The following is a 16,349-nucleotide window of genomic DNA, read 5'->3' as shown; positions in this document are numbered from 1 at the left end:
CGCCATTCTTATTTTCAATGACTGCCTAGGAACTGTGGGTTAACTGCCTTGTTCAGGGGCAGAATGACATATTTTCACCTTGTCAGCTCAGGGGTTTCAATCTTGCAACTGCACAGTTAACTAGTCCAACGCTCTAACCATTGCACTCCACGAGTAGCCTGCCTGTTACGCGAATGCAGTAAGAAGCCAAGGTAAATTGCTAGCTAGCATTAAACTTATCTTATAAAAAACAATCAATCATAATCACTAGTTATAACTACTAATCCAGTTTAGCAGGCAATATTAACCAGGTGAAATTGTGTCATTTCTCTTGCGTTCATTGCACGCAGAGTCAGGGTATATGCAACAGTTTGGGCTGCCTGGCTCATTGCAAACTAATTTTCCAGAAATGTATGCAATTATGACATGCATTGAAGGTTGTGCAATGTAACAGCAATATTTAGACTTAGGGATGCCACCGAATGGTTCCGTATTTCATTGAAATAATAAACGTTTTGTTTTCGTAATGATAGATTCCGGATTCGATCATATTAATGACCAAAGGCTCGTATTTCTGTGTGTTATTATGTTATAATTAAGTCTGATTTGATAGAGCAGTCTGACTGAGCAGCAGCAGGCCCGTAATCATTCATTCAAACAGCACTTTCGTGTGTTTTGCCACCAGCCCTTCGCAAGCACAGCTCTGTTTATGACTTCAAGCCTAATGGGTGGTGTGACCAATGTGAAATGGCTAGCTAGTTAGCTGGGTGTGCGCTATTACTGTTTCAAACGTCACTCGCTTTTAGATTTGGAGTTATTCCCCTTGCGCTGCAAGGGCCGCGGCTTTTGTGGAGGGATGGGTAACAATGCTTCGAGTGTGGCTGTTGTTGATGTGTTCCTGGTGCAAGCCCAGGTAGGGGTGAGGAGGGGGACGAAAGCTAAACTGTTACACTGGCAATACTAAAGTGCCTATAAGAACATCCAATAGTCAAAGGCATATGAGATACAAATGGTATAGAGAGAGAGAGTCCTATAAATACTATATTAACTAGAACCGAAAACCTCTTACCTTGGAATATTGAAGTCTTATGTTAAAAGGAACCACCCACTTTCATATGTTCTCATGTTCTGAGCAAGGAACTTAAACATTAGCCTTTTTACATGGCGCATATTTTACATGGCACATATTACTTTCTTCTCCAACACTTTGTTTTTGCATTATTTAAACTAAATTGAACATGTTTCATTATTTATTTGAGACGAAATTGATTTTATTGATGTTTCATATTAAGTGAAAATAAGTGTTAATTCAGTATTGTTGTAATTCTCATTACAAATAAAAAAAAATCGGCCAATTAATCGGTATCGGCTTTTCTGGTCCTCCAATAATCGGTATTGGTATCGCCGTTGAAAAATCATAATCGGTTGACCTCTACTATATAGTTATCTCAATTTTGTTTCTCTCCAGTCTATCTCCATCAGTGCCCTGGGTGTTGACTCGGGGATGGAGCCAACAGGAGTCACAGCTCCACCCAATCCTACAGGCACAATCAGGGTAGGAACTCTATTCAACTAAATATTGTTTAGTTAGCTGTTACTAAGAAACCTATTCAGTCAACTGGTAAACAGGGTTTTGAAATGGAGAAGCTAGCCACTGCCTAAACTTGCCCAGCAAGTTTGCTTTCCGTTTGAGAATGTTTTCACATGTTTGTTCCCATTTAAAAAGGACTCAGAATATTTGTGCGTTGTCTACACATTTTGAGAACATAGACCATCAATTAAAAACTATTTGACCTATTTGCAATTAGTGTATGACTCTAATTGTCTAGTGTTGTACTGTAGTATATTTTCTGTGTGGTAACATCTCACCCTCTTCCCCTGTCTCTTTACTCTGCTCACTGGTCCACCAGCACAAACCTCAACCCTCAACCACCACATTTGTCTTAAATCAACTGAATCAGTTGCCATCGCTGGGAACAATCGTTGTGACCAAGCCCTCAACTGGAGGCACTACCAGACATACCATCACAGTCACCAAGGTAGTCCATACCACTCCCTCAGCCCTGCGGGGATCCACTTCCACACTCACCTCCTCCACGGCTCTCCCCTCCGCAGTCTCCACAGTGGTTTCTTCCAGTCTAGAGCAGGTCAGTGGAGGAAATGCTTTTGCCCTTGGACAAAAATGCTGCTGAAAATGAAAAATATACAAATGTGTGTGTGCTCTCTGATTTGGTAGAGTTCATGAGGGCTGAGAGGTTCTTCACTTCCTGTGCTGCCTCTTGCAAAATATATTTTTTTAAATGTAGGGACTACTGAACTTTAGATATAGAGCCTTCCGTGTTATAACATATATCTTTCCTCCTGTGTGTCAGATGCAGCTGAAGGACCTGTTGAGGACAGGCGGTCTGAAGGGCAGCACCATGAAGGGTAGTAGTCTGGTGGAACTCATGAGGCTCAAGCCGCCTCACGACATCGCCCAGCCGGTCGCCACCGCAATAGCCACAGGCACCAGTGAGTCACAGTACTAATTGAACCGTGACTGGGTTCCAATGGCTCCAAAAATGGCTTTTCTTTTCCCAGCCTTTTGCATTTTGAGAAAACAAGAACACTTGGTTGGAAAAGGCTGACCAGGATGTAACAGCCATGTCAAAACCCTTCACTGTACAGAGTATTAACTTAACTCACAGGATCATTAATGCGTACCAAACATGTCTATGTTCAATGCTCTCATTCTCGCAGAGATAATACTGGTCTCGACAAAGATGATGCATAAAACAGGTATGGACAAGATGATCAGGAATCCTCTCAGAAACTAGTGTTGTGTATCACAGGATGGGAAAGGAAAGGGTTGTTGTAAAAGGGTCCATTTTTCACACCTGTATGGCACTTCCACAGTTCACGCCCACTTTATTTAAGGTTGGTTTACACTTGGGAAGCAGTGAAGTGACTTAAGAAGTGACCTTGGGCTGTTCAGTTCAAGTGAATCATGTTTAAGTGTGTGAATGTCTTTGTTTATAATGAACTTGGTCAGTTGTCTGTTTTTACACTAATGATTCCTCTCTTTCTGTTCTCACAGCGGAACTGAACAACGGGATAAAGGAGGTGTCGGGTGAAGACTCCGCTCGGGTCTGGGTGAACGACGACGTGAAAGTGCGGAGCTTCTCACCTACACTAGTGAGTTTGCGGCATCGTCCAATCACTGACTCTTAACCAAAAGGCAGAGGTCGTGGTAGTCCTAATAAAATCTCTACCCGTTCCCCATGTTGAATGACAGAACCTGAGTTTCTTTGAAATACTTCAGTCCGCTTTATAATCAGTGATATGTTTTTATAGAAACTCTCAGGAATGGAGGAGGAGGCTGAGGAAGAGGAGGATGAAGAGTTGGGTCATGCTGAGACATATGCCGAGTACATGCCCATGAAATGTAGGCTTTAATCTGAGTACTCCCAACTATTTAGTGTTATTTCACCTTTACTGAAGCTATTGACTGATGAAAGATAGGTGGAGCCCATGGAGAGGTTCACACTGAGTCACTTTGTTTTTGGGGAGCAGAGGAGTTGATTCAAAATTAAGGTTTCATTGATCAGTTGGTTGACTGACTGATCATGTTGATTGTTCCAGTGCGGATCGGGCTGCGTCACCCAGACCCGGTTGTGGAGACAAGCTCCCTGTCCAGTGTGAATCCTCCCAACGTGTGGTACAGAATGTCCATACCGGAGGAGACCATCGACCGCGGCTGGCTGTCTGCTCTGCAGCTGGAGGCCATCACATACGCTGCCCAGGTAAAGATCCTACACCTTTACACTACTGCTCACCTGGCCAGATATAGACCCTACAACAGCTTGGCACTACTTTATGATCACCTGGCCAGATATAGACCCTACAACAGCTTGGCACTACTTTATGATCACCTGGCCAGATATAGACCCTACTACAGCTTGGCACTACTTTATGCTCACCTGGCCAGATATAGACTCTACTACAGCTTGGCACTACTTAATGCTCACCTGGCCAGATATAGACGCTACTACAGCTTGGCACTACTTTATGCTCACCTGGCCAGATATAGACCCTACTACAGCTTGGCACTACTTTATGCTCACCTGGCCAGATATACAGACCTGCCAACATGCACGCATTTTGCGTACCAACAACGTAATTCTCTGTCCAGGTACGAGATCAGAGTAAAAAAATTAAGCAGAAATTAATAGGGCCTGATTTTTTTTATTTATTTTTATTATTATTATTTTTTTATATATTTTTTTTTAGTTATTTTTATTATTATTATTTTTTTATATATATTTTATTTTATATATATAACATTTTAATAAAAATGATATTGAGTAAATCTAACATCCCGATTCTCGAGCTGCAACACACAGACGTGTACAGAGTTTGTCAACGGACATGGAGATGAGTACATCATTATTGGACGTAGCTACCCCGTGTTTGTTGTGATGCAGAGTTTTCTGACTGTCAGCTGTACATAAACACATGGACAACTCCCTTTTCGACTCTGTGTTGTGGAAAGTAATTGTTTCAAGCTAAATAACGTTAGCGAATATAAGATGAACTTTCAGTGGGCTCTAAAGTGCCAGCAGTTCACTCGCATTTGCTAGTGAGAGAAATTAAATGCAAATGTGAAAAATAACTGGTCGCATTTATGCGAGTGTGATATACATTTAAATCTGCGTCCCATTGGTTGTATTTTCCATGTAACATTACGAGGATCACACAACCTGATAGTCTGTAACTGTAATTATGATCCATGTGACAAAAAGCATTACAAAAGTATAATAAAAGAAAACATCTTGGCATTAAATGGAGTGAGGAGTTTAGAAGACTGTGTAACTAAGAATGAATGAGTGTCCGGTATTCGCTAAAGAGGCAGTTCTTCTAAAATACCTTGGCACTAGATTTAAGATTTTATCAATATCATGTATGTGCTGCAAAGAAATACAATAGGATTTTACATAGGCTGAAACAGCAGACTCTTCGAGCGAACAGCGTTCAGATTCCCTTTGCGGTAGCCTACTGAACATTGTGTAGCCAGTTTGCGGTCTGTGTCGATGCGATCATTTGTTTTTTTTGTTTTCAAAATGATTTAGTTTATAGTTTTGATTAGGAAATGTGTCTAAAAAGCAATTAAATATATTTTTTAACCTTTATTTAACCAGGGAAGTCAGTTAAGAACAAATTCGTATTTACAATGACGGCCTAGGCCTAGGAACAGTGGGTTAACTGCCTTGTTCAGGGGCAGAACGACAGATTTTTACCTTGTCAGCTCGGGGATTCTATCTAGCAACCTTTCGGTTACTAGTCCAACACTCTAACCACTAGGCTACCTGCCACCCCAATACTTGTGAGCTGGCCCTAGTGATTGGCCCTGTTTGAGAGGTGACAAGCGTTCGTCTACTATAGAGACTAAACTTGGGGGCATGTGCAAAGAAAAACATTATGTATATATTAAATAAAATATTTATCTATACTGTACATGTAATGGAATAAACATACAGACAATCTGTGCTATTTCCACAAAACGTATTTATTTTGTATGTTCTGTACTTATCAGTATGAATTTTGTAAATACCTTTTCAGAAGACTGAACTGAACCAGGTGTGATCCATAATGTTTGTCTAAGCACGTGCTCTTGAAAAACAAGTAAGTGTAGGTTCCATGCAATAACAAAATGAGCAGCTAATTTGGCAAATCATTGTTACTGCAGCCAGTCAGTAAAGCGATGTCACACTGAGAGTGAGGAGACTGAGAGAAACAGACAGAGCAGCAACAGTAGCCCCGAACCCAAAAAAAGCAGAGTACACGGGCCTCAGACCTTCCTTCCTCGATACCAGGAGAAGTGGTCATGCTTGACGCAATCCAAGCTACCATATCATGCTTTTTGTACTTTGTGCAAGTATGATGTTGACATCAATTATCAAGGAAGCTCCGGTAAGGGCTTTCATATAAGGATGCTAAATGATTTGATCCTAAGATATATTGCATAATATTACTATTGCCTTTAAGTGACCCATACAGTGGGTCAAAAAAGTATTTAGTCAGCCACCAATTGTGCAAGTTCTCCCACTTAAAAATATGAGGCCTGTAATTTTCATCACAGGCACACTTCAACTATGACTGACAAAATTAGGAAAAAAATCCAGAAAATCACATTGTAGGATTTTTAATGAATTTATTTGCAAATTATGGTGGAAAAATAAGTATTTGGTCAATAACAAAAGTTTATCTCAATACTTTGTTATATACCCTTTGTTGGCAATGACAGAGGTCAAATGTTTTCTGTAAGTCTTCACAATGTTTTCACACACTGTTGCTGCTATTTTGGCCCATTCCTCCATGCAGATCTCCTCTAGAGCAGTGACGTTTTGGGGCTGTTGCTGGGCAACACGGACTTTCAACTCCCTCCAAAGATTTTCTATGGGGTTGAGATCTGGAGACCGGCTAGGCCACTCCAGCACCTTGAAATGCTTCTTACGAAGCCACTCCTTCGTTGCCCGGGTGGTGTGTTTGGGATCATTGTCATGCTGAAAGACCCAGCCACGTTTCATCTTCAATGCCCTTGCTGATGGAAGGAGGTTTTCACTCAAAATCTCACGATACATGGCTCCATTCATTCTTTCCTTTACACGGATCAGTTGTCCTGGTCCCTTTGCAGAAAAACAGCCACAAAGCATGATGTTTCCACCCCCATGCTTCACAGTAGGTATGGTGTTCTTTGGATGCAACTCAGCATTCTTTGTCCTCCAAACAACGAGTTGAGTTTTTACCAAAAAGTCCTATTTTGGTTTCATCTGACCATATAACATTCTCCCAATCTTCTTCTGGATCCTCCAAATGCTCTCTAGCAAACTTCAGACGGGCCTGGACATGTACTGGCTTAAGCAGGGGGACACGTCTGGCACTGCAGGATTTGAGTCCCCGGTGGCGTAGTGTGTTACTGATGGTAGGCTTACTTTGGTCCCAGCTCTCTGCAGGTCATTCACTAGGTCCCCCCGTGTGGTTCTGGGATTTTTGCTCACCGTTCTTGTGATCATTTTGACCCCACGGGGTGAGTGGGAGTTTGGAGTGTGACTGTTTCAGGTTGTGGACAGGAGTCTTTTATACTGATAACAAGTTCAAACGGGTGCCATTAATACAGGTAACGAGCGGAGGATAGAAGAGCCTCTTAAAGAAGTTACAGGTCTGTGAGAGCCAGAAATCTTACTTGTTTGTAGGTGACCAAATACTTATTTTCCACCATAATTTGCAAATAAATTCATTAAAAATCCTACAATGTGATTTCCTGGATTTCTTTTTTTCATTTTGTCTGTCAACTGTCTGAAGTGTACCTATGATGAAAATTACAGGCCTCTCATCTTTTTAAGTGGGAGAACTTGCACAATTGGTGGCTGACTAAATACTTTTTTGCCCCACTGCACATTACTTAATGACTTGAATAAATGGATCCTGAAAATTTTAGATTGTAAAAGTCATGTGGATGGGGAAAAAGCATCAGAAGCTACTGGCAGCTTCAGCATCAACCCCAGCTATAACAACCTTTTTCCACCAAGCCAGTGATCTGAAACCCATCCGGGCTGAAACCCTCTTTACTACATACACTGCCTTTCAAAAGTTTGGGGTCACCTAGAAATGTCCTTGTTTTTGAAAGGAAAGCACTTTATTTGCGCATTAAAGTAACATAAAATTGATCAGAAATACAATGTAGACATTGTTAATGTTGTAAATTACTTTTGTTGCTGGAATTGGCAGGTTTTTAATGGAATATCTACATGGGTGTAAAGAGGCCCATTATCAGCAACCATCACTGCTGCGTTCCAATGGGACGTTGTGTTAGCTAATCCAAGTTTAGCATTTTAAAGGGCTAATTGATCATTAGAAAACCCTTTTGCAATTATGTTAGCACAGCTGAAAACTGCTGTTATGATTAAATAAGCAATAAAACTGTCCTTTAGACTAGTTGAATATCCAATTTTATTTGTCACATGCATATGGTTAGCAGATGTTAATGCGCGTGTCGCGAAATGCTGATGCTATCTGGAGCATTAGCATTTGTGGGTTTGATTACTGGCTCAAAATGGCCAGAAACAAAGACGGCAGGGTAGCCTAGTGGTTAGAGCGTTGGACTAGTAACCGGAAGGTTGTGAGTTCAAACCCCCGAGCCGACAAGGTACAAATCTGTCGTTCTGCCCCTGAACAGGCAGTTAACCCACTGTTCCCAGGCCGTCATTGAAAAATAAGAATGTGTTCTTAACTGACTTACCTGGTTAAAAAAAAAAAAAAAAGGTAAAAATTAACTTGTAAGTCGCTCTGGATAAGAGCGTCTGCTAAATGACTTAAATGTAAATGTAAATGTTTTCTTCTGAAACTCATCAGTCTATTCTTGTTCTGAGAAATTAAGGCTATTCCATGTGAAAAATTGCCAAGAAACTGAAGATCTTGTACAATGCTGTGTACTACTCCCTTCACAGAACAGCGCAAACTGTCTAACCAGAATAGAAAGAGGAGTGGGAGGCCCTGGTGCACAACTGAGCAAGAGGTGCGGCAGTGTAGCCTAGTGGTTAGAGCGTTGGACTAGTAACCGGAAGGTTGCAAGTTCAAACCCCCAAGCTGACAAGTCACAAATCTGTCGTTCTGCCCCTGAACAGGCAGTTAACCCACTGTTCCCAGGCCGTCATTGAAAATAAGAATTTGTTCTTAACTGACTTGCCTGGTTAATTAAAGGTAAAATAAAATAAGAAAGAGGACAAGTACATTAGTGTCTAGTTTGAGAAATGGACGCCTCACAAGTCCTCAACTGGCAGCCTCATTAAATAGTACTCGCAAAACACCAGTCTGAACATCAACAGTGAAGAGGTGCCTCCGGGATGCTGGCCTTCTAGACAGAGTTGCCAAGAAAAAGCCATATCTCAGACAAACCAATAAAAATATTTAAGATGGACAAAATAACACACTGGACAGAGGAGTGGCTTGCACAGTAACCGGATCTCAACCCTTTTGAGCTGTTGTGGGAGCAGCTTGACCGTATGGTACATAAGAAGTGCCCATCAATCCAACTTGTGGGAGGTGCTTCAGGAAGTATGGGTGAAATCTCTTCAGATGACCTTAACAAATTGAATACTAGAATGCCAAAGGGCTGTAATTGCTGCAAATGGATTTTTTTTTGATGAAGGCAAAGTTTGAAGGACACTTATTTCAAATAATAATAATTATTTATAACCTTATCAACGACTTGACTATATTTCCTATTCATTTTGCAACTCATTTCATGTATGTTTTCATGGAAGAAATGTCCTTGTTTAAGTGACCCCAAACTTTTGAACGGTAGTGTATATTGTTGAACACAACCTGCCATCGGCTGTGGCAGACCATGCAGGGCCACTTTTTCAAAAGATGTTTCCCGACAGTGACATCGCAATGCAGTATGGCTGTGCCAGGACGAAGACTGCATACATAATCAAAACACTGGCCCTTGATGATGAGCAAGGAATCACAGAAGCGATGAAGAGGTGTCCTTTCAGCCTGGCTACCGATGGCAGTACTGATATGGAGGTCAAAATGTATCCGATTGTATTACGGTTCTTCAGTGCAAATATCAGCATGGTAGTAGTGTTATTGCTTAAGCTATGTGAATCGAGAGAGTCTACAGGAAGAGCTGTATTTGACATAATTGACACTGAAATGAAGAAGAACATTCCGTGGTCCAATTGTGAGTTTTGCAGCAGATAATGCTGTTGTCATGCAAGGTCTGGGAAAAGAGGTGGCAGCATTTCTGAAGACCCGAAATGAAAATTAGTACTTGGTTGGTTGTGCCTGCCATTTGATACACATAGCTGCAGAGAAGTTGTCGAGGCAGCTCAGTGTTAATACTGAAGACTTTCTCGTAACCATCTTTTACTATCTCGACGAGTAGCAAGAGAAAGGCTTCTCTGCGTGACCTACAGATCCTGTAGGACACTGATGTCAGGAAGATTTTGAAGCTGGTATCTACAACACTTTAACTTAATATAATACATAAAATAAATGTAGCCTCAAGTAAATAATGAAACGTTCAATTTGGTTTAAATAATGCAAAAACAAAGTGTTGGACAAAAGTAAAAGTGCAATATGTGCCATGTAAAAAAGCTAACGTTTCAGTTCCTTGCTCAGAACATGAGAGCATGTTGGTGGTTCCTTTTAACATGAGTCTTCAATATTTCCAGGTAAGAAGTTTTAGGTTGTAGTTATTATAGGATTATTTCTCTCTATACGATTTGTATTTCATATACCTTTTGACTATTGGATGTTCTTATTAGCACTTTAGTATTGCCAGTGTAAAAGTATAGCTTTCTCCTCGCTCAAACCAGGAACACATCGACAACAGCCACCCTCGAAGCATCGTTACCCATCGCTCCACAAAAGCCACGGCCCTTGCCGAGCAAGGGGAACAACTACATCCAAGTCTCAGAGCGAGTGACGTTTGAAACGCTATTAGTGCGCACCCCGCTAACTAGCTAGCCATTTCACATTGGTTACACCAGCCTAATCTCGGGAGTTGATAGGCTTGATGTCATAAACAGCTCAATGCTTGAAGCACAGCGACAAGCTGCTGGCAAAACGCACAAAAGTGCTGTTTGAATGAATGCTTACAAGCCTGCTGCTGCCTACCACCACTCAGTGAGACTGCTATATCAAATCATAGACTTAATTATAACATAACACACAGAAATACTAGCCGTAGGTCATTAATATGGTCGAATCCGGAAACTATCGTTCAGTGAAATACAGAACCGTTCCGTATTTTATCTAACGGGTGGCATCCATAAGTCTAAATATTCCGGTTACATTGCACAACCGTCAATGTTATGTCATAATTACGTAAAATTTTGGCAAATTAAGCGGCCCAAACTGTTGCATATACACTGACTCTGCATGCAATGAACGCAAGAGAAGTGACACAATTTCACCTGGTTAATATTGCCTGCTAACCTGGATTTCTTTTAGCTAAATATGCAGGTTTAAAAATATATACAGTGCCTTGCGAAAGTATTCGGCCCCCTTGAACTTTGCGACCTTTTGCCACATTTCAGGCTTCAAACATAAAGATATAAAACTGTATTTTTTTGTGAAGAATCAACAACAAGTGGGACACAATTATGAAGTGGAACGACATTTATTGGATATTTCAAACTTTTTTAACAAATCAAAAACTGAAAAATTGGGCGTGCAAAATTATTCAGCCCCCTTACTTTCAGTGCAGCAAACTCTCTCCAGAAGTTCAGTGAGGATCTCTGAATGATCCAATGTTGACCTAAATGACTAATGATGATAAATACAATCCACCTGTGTGTAATCAAGTCTCCGTATAAATGACCCTGCACTGTGATAGTCTCAGAGGTCCGTTAAAAGCGCAGAGAGCATCATGAAGAACAAGGAACACACCAGGCAGGTCCGAGATACTGTTGTGAAGAAGTTTAAAGCCGGATTTGGATACAAAAAGATTTCCCAAGCTTTAAACATCCCAAGAAGCACTGTGCAAGCGATTAATATTGAAATGGAAGGAGTATCAGACCACTGCAAATCTACCAAGACCTGGCCGTCCCTCTAAACTTTCAGCTCATACAAGGAGAAGACTGATCAGAGATGCAGCCAAGAGGCCCATGATCACTCTGGATGAACTGCAGAGATCTACAGCTGAAGTGGGAGACTCTGTCCATAGGACAACAATCAGTCGTATATTGCACAAATCTGGCCTTTATGGAATAGTGGCAAGAAGAAAGCCATTTCTTAAAGATATCCATAAAAAGTGTTGTTTATTGTTTGCCACAAGCCACCTGGGAGACACACCAAACATGTGGAAGAAGGTGCTCTGGTCAGATGAAACCAAAATTGAACTTTTTGGCAACAATGCAAAACGTTATGTTTGGCGTAAAAGCAACACAGCTCATCACAATGAACACACCATCCCCACTGTCAAACATGGTGGTGGCAGCATCATGGTTTGGGCCTGCTTTTCTTCAGCAGGGACAGGGAAGATGGTTAAAATTGATGGGAAGATGGATGGAGCCAAATACAGGACCATTCTGGAAGAAAATATGATGAAATGTGACAAAAGGTCGCAAAGTTCAAGGGGGCCGAATACTTTCGCAAGGCACTGTATATTTCTATTTTATTGATTTTAAGAAAGCCATTGTTGTTTATGGTTAGGTACAGTCGTGAAACGATTGGTGCTTTTTTCGCAAATGCGCTTTTGTTAAATCATCCCCCGTTTGGCGAAGTTGGCTGTCTTTGTTAGGAAGAAATAGTCTTCACACAGTTCGCAACGAGCCAGGTCACACAGTTCGCAACGAGTCATGTTAGCAGGCAATTAACTAAATATGCAGGTTTAAAAATATATACTTGTGTATTGATTTTAAGAAAGGCATTTATGTTTATTTTTAGGAACACGTTGGAGCAACAACAGTCCTTTTTTGCGAATACGCACCGCATCGATTATATGCAACGCAGGACACGCCAGATAAACTAGTAATATCATCAACCATGTGTAGTTAACTATTGATTATTTTTTATGAGAAGTTTAATGCTAGCTAGCAACTTACCTTGGCCTCTTACTGCATTCGCATAACAGGCAGGCTCCTCGTGGAGTGCAATGAGAGGCAGGTGGTTAGAGCATTGGACTAGATAACTGTAAGGTTGCAAGATTGAATCCCCGAGCTGACAAGGTAAAAATCTGTCGTTCTGCCCCTGAACAAGGCAGTTAACCCACTGTTCCTAGGCCGTCATTGACAATAAGAACGTGTTCTTAACTGACTTGCCTAGTTAAATAAAGGTGTGTTAAAGAAAACAATCGGCCAAATGGGTGTCCAAAAATACAGATTTTCCGATTATGAAAACTTGAAATCGGCCCTAATTAATCGGACATTCCGATTAATCGGTCGACCTCTACTTCAAACATTTGTTATCATATCAGAGTTAAATTATATTTTTTATCGTAGATAAGACTTTTGTACCTAAACAAATAACTTGTTATTATTTGTTTAATAAAATAAAATCTCCAAGAATTAAGGACCTTTGTGTTCTTTCTAATTAGATGTTAGTGACTTTAACCATGTGTGTAAATGGAATGCTGTCAAGAAAAAGTATTCCAACCTTTTTTATAGATTTGATTTGGTACAATTCTATAATTGCAATCAGACTCTCAAACGAGAGTGCTGGGGGAAAGAACTCCAATTTGTCACGCGTTTCTGGTACTCTAAAAAGTTGGACAGGGTTGGCAGGTCTGAATATAGACCCTACTTCAGCTTGGCGTTATTTCATGCTCGCCCGGCCCGATATAAACCCTACCACAGCTTGGCACTACTGCATGCTCGCCTGGCCCGACATAAACCCTACCACAGCTTGGCACTACTGCATGCTCGCCTGGCCCGACATAAACCCTACCACAGCTTGGCACTACTGCATGCTCGCCTGGCCCGATATAAACCCTACCACAGCTTGGCACTACTGCATGCTCGCCTGGCCCGACATAAACCCTACCACAGCTTGGCACTACTGCATGCTCGCCTTGCCCGGCATAAACCCTACCACAGCTTGGCACTACTGCATGCTCGCCTGGCCAGATATAGACCCTACCACAGCTTGGCACTACTTCATGTACCAGTGTAGATGAGTATTCGCATACCTTGTACTGGGAATTAACTGAACGTACTGAAATGTTTCTTGTCTCCATAGCAACATGAAACATTCCTCCCTAACGGCGACCGAGCGTCCTATCTGATAGGAGACGGGGCCGGAGTGGGGAAGGGCCGGACCATTGCTGGGATAATCTACGAGAACTACCTCCTGGGCAGAAAGAGATCACTCTGGTAACACCACAACTAGGATTACATGATACGTCCTGCCAATTAAGGGGGGTGATGGCACACACACACTTTCCCATTTCACAAAAGCTATTCCATCTCCTTCACAGGTTCAGTGTTTCTAATGACCTGAAGTATGATGCAGAGAGAGATCTGAAAGACATAGGAGCCAAGAACATTCCAGTCTATTCCCTCAACAAGGTAAGAGGTTGTCCAGTGGGTGCAGATGTACATCACCATGCATGTTTCTTACGTGGTAAAAAATTGAGGAGGTTCCTTTACACTGGATATCCTTTTCATATTTGCCTGACAAAAAGACATGTTAACATGCATAAAAGGGTATCGTTCTCCTTCACTCAAAAACATGTCCTATTTTGTCTGTTTCCCAGTTTAAGTATGGTAAGATCTCGTCCAAACACAACGGCAGTGTGAAGAAGGGGGTGATCTTCGCTACGTACTCCTCTCTGATAGGAGAGAGCCAGTCTGGAGGGAAGTACAAGACCCGCTTCAAACAGCTGCTCCACTGGTGTGGACAGGTCTTCGAGGGAGTTGTATCTTTTCGTTGGCTGACCACCAGACTACTGTAAAAAAAAAAAAAAAAAACTTAATTGCCCTTTTGATACAATTTGTCCAAATTATATTGAGAGTATGTCATCTGGGTCTATGTAACTGCCCTTAGAAGTAGTAGTAACCGGTAGTTAGAAATGTCAATTGTTTAGTTTCCTTAACCCAAGCCCGTTCAGATTGTGTATGACGAGTGTCACAAAGCAAAAAATGTCTGTCCCATCGGCTCGTCCAAACCCACCAAGACTGGACTGGCCGTCCTGGAGCTGCAAAACAAACTGCCCAAAGCGCGGGTGGTGTACGCTAGCGCCACTGGTACGTCACTAAGCACAGGCTTCTGATGTTGTCACACTTTCAGTGTTGAGCGGAGTCAATATTACAATACCAGTCAACAGTTTGGGGACACCGTCTTATTCAAGGCTTTTTATTTTGACTATTTTCTACATTGTAGAATAATAGTGTACAGTCGTGGCCAAAAGTTTTGAGAATGACACAAATATTAATTTTCACAGTCTGCTGCCTCAGTTTGCATGATAGCAATTTGCATATACTCCAGAATGTTATGAAGAGTGATCAGATGAATTGCAATTAATTGCAAAGTCCCTCTTTGCCATGCAAATGAACTGAATCCCCCCAAAACATTTCCACTGCATTTCAGCCCTGCCACAAAAGGACCAGCTGACATCATGTCACTGACACTCTCGTTAACACAGGTGTGAGTGTTGACGAGGACAAGGCTGGAGATCACTCTGTCATGCTGATTGAGTTTGAATAACAGACTGGAAGCTTCAAAAGGAGGGTGGTGCTTGGAATAATTGTTCTTCCTCTGTCAATCATGGTTACCTGCAAGGAAACACGTGCCGTCTTCATTGCTTTGCAAAAAAAGGGCTTCACAGGCAACGATATTGCTGCTAGTAAGATTGCACCTAAATCAACCATTTATCAGATCATCAAGAACTTCAAGGAGAGCGGTTCAATTGTTGTGAAGAAGGCTTCAGGGCGCCCAAGAAAGTCCAGCAAGCGCCAGGACTGTCTCCTAAAGTTGATTCAGCTGCGGGATCGGGGCACCACCAGTACAGAGCTTGCTCAGGAATGGCAGCAGGCAGGTGAGTGCATCTGCATGCACAGTAAGGCGAAGACTTTTGGAGGATGGCCTGGTGTCAAGAAGGGCAGCAAAGAAGCCACTTATCTCCAGGAAAAACATCAGGGACAGACTGATATTCTGCAAAAGGTACAGGGATTGGACTGCTGACGACTGGGGTAAAGTCATTTTCTCTGATGAATCCCCTTTCCGATTGTTTGGGACATCAGGAAAAAAGCTTGTCCGGAGAAGACAAGGTGAGCGCTACCATCAGTCCTGTGTCATGCCAACAGTAAAGCATCCTGAGACCATGTGTGGGGTTGCTTCTCAGCCAAGGGAGAGGGCTCACTCACAATTTTGCCTATGAACACAGCCATGAATAAAGAATGGTACCAAAACATCCTCTGAGAGCAACTTCTCCCAACCATCCAGGAACAGTTTGGTGACGAACAGTGCCGTTTCCAGCATGATGGAGCACCTTGCCATAAGGCAAAAGTGATAACTAAGTGGCTCTGGGAACAAAACATCAATATTTTGAGTCCATGGCCAGGAAACTCCCCAGACCTTAATCCCATTGAGAACTTGTGGTCAATCCTCAAGAGGTGGGTGGACAAACAAAAACCCACAAATTCTGACAAACTCCAAGCATTGATTATACAAGAATGGGCTGCCATCAGTCAGGATGTGGTACAGAAGTTAATTGACAGCATGCCAGGGCAGATTGCAGAGGTCTTGAAAACGAAGGGTCAGCACTGCAAATATTGACTCTACATAAACTTCATGTAATTGTCAATAAAAGCCTTTGACAGTTAATGAAAAGCTTGTAATTATACTTCAGTATTCCATAGTAACATCTGACAAAAATAACTAAA

General features: G+C 41.8%; 1 protein-coding gene across 3 annotated transcripts in view; it reads left to right on the top strand.

The window, feature by feature from the left end:
- The window catches only part of LOC135548237 (protein strawberry notch homolog 1-like), a 32,917-nt gene that overhangs the window by 2,205 nt on the left and 14,363 nt on the right, over positions 1-16,349 (top strand). For all 3 annotated transcript variants that reach the window (XM_064977616.1, XM_064977614.1, XM_064977615.1), the window contains exons 3-12: positions 1,448-1,534; positions 1,890-2,126; positions 2,352-2,490; positions 3,056-3,153; positions 3,313-3,403; positions 3,601-3,761; positions 13,705-13,838; positions 13,943-14,033; positions 14,222-14,383; positions 14,576-14,711. In XM_064977616.1, coding sequence (XP_064833688.1) covers positions 1,448-1,534; positions 1,890-2,126; positions 2,352-2,490; positions 3,056-3,153; positions 3,313-3,403; positions 3,601-3,761; positions 13,705-13,838; positions 13,943-14,033; positions 14,222-14,383; positions 14,576-14,711 — 1,336 coding nt within the window. The remainder of the gene's footprint in view (positions 1-1,447; positions 1,535-1,889; positions 2,127-2,351; positions 2,491-3,055; positions 3,154-3,312; positions 3,404-3,600; positions 3,762-13,704; positions 13,839-13,942; positions 14,034-14,221; positions 14,384-14,575; positions 14,712-16,349) is intronic.

Source organism: Oncorhynchus masou, chromosome 11 (assembly GCF_036934945.1).
Source record: "Oncorhynchus masou masou isolate Uvic2021 chromosome 11, UVic_Omas_1.1, whole genome shotgun sequence".
Taxonomy (NCBI): Eukaryota; Metazoa; Chordata; class Actinopteri; order Salmoniformes; family Salmonidae; genus Oncorhynchus; species Oncorhynchus masou.
This window is presented reverse-complemented; position numbering and strand designations above follow the sequence as displayed.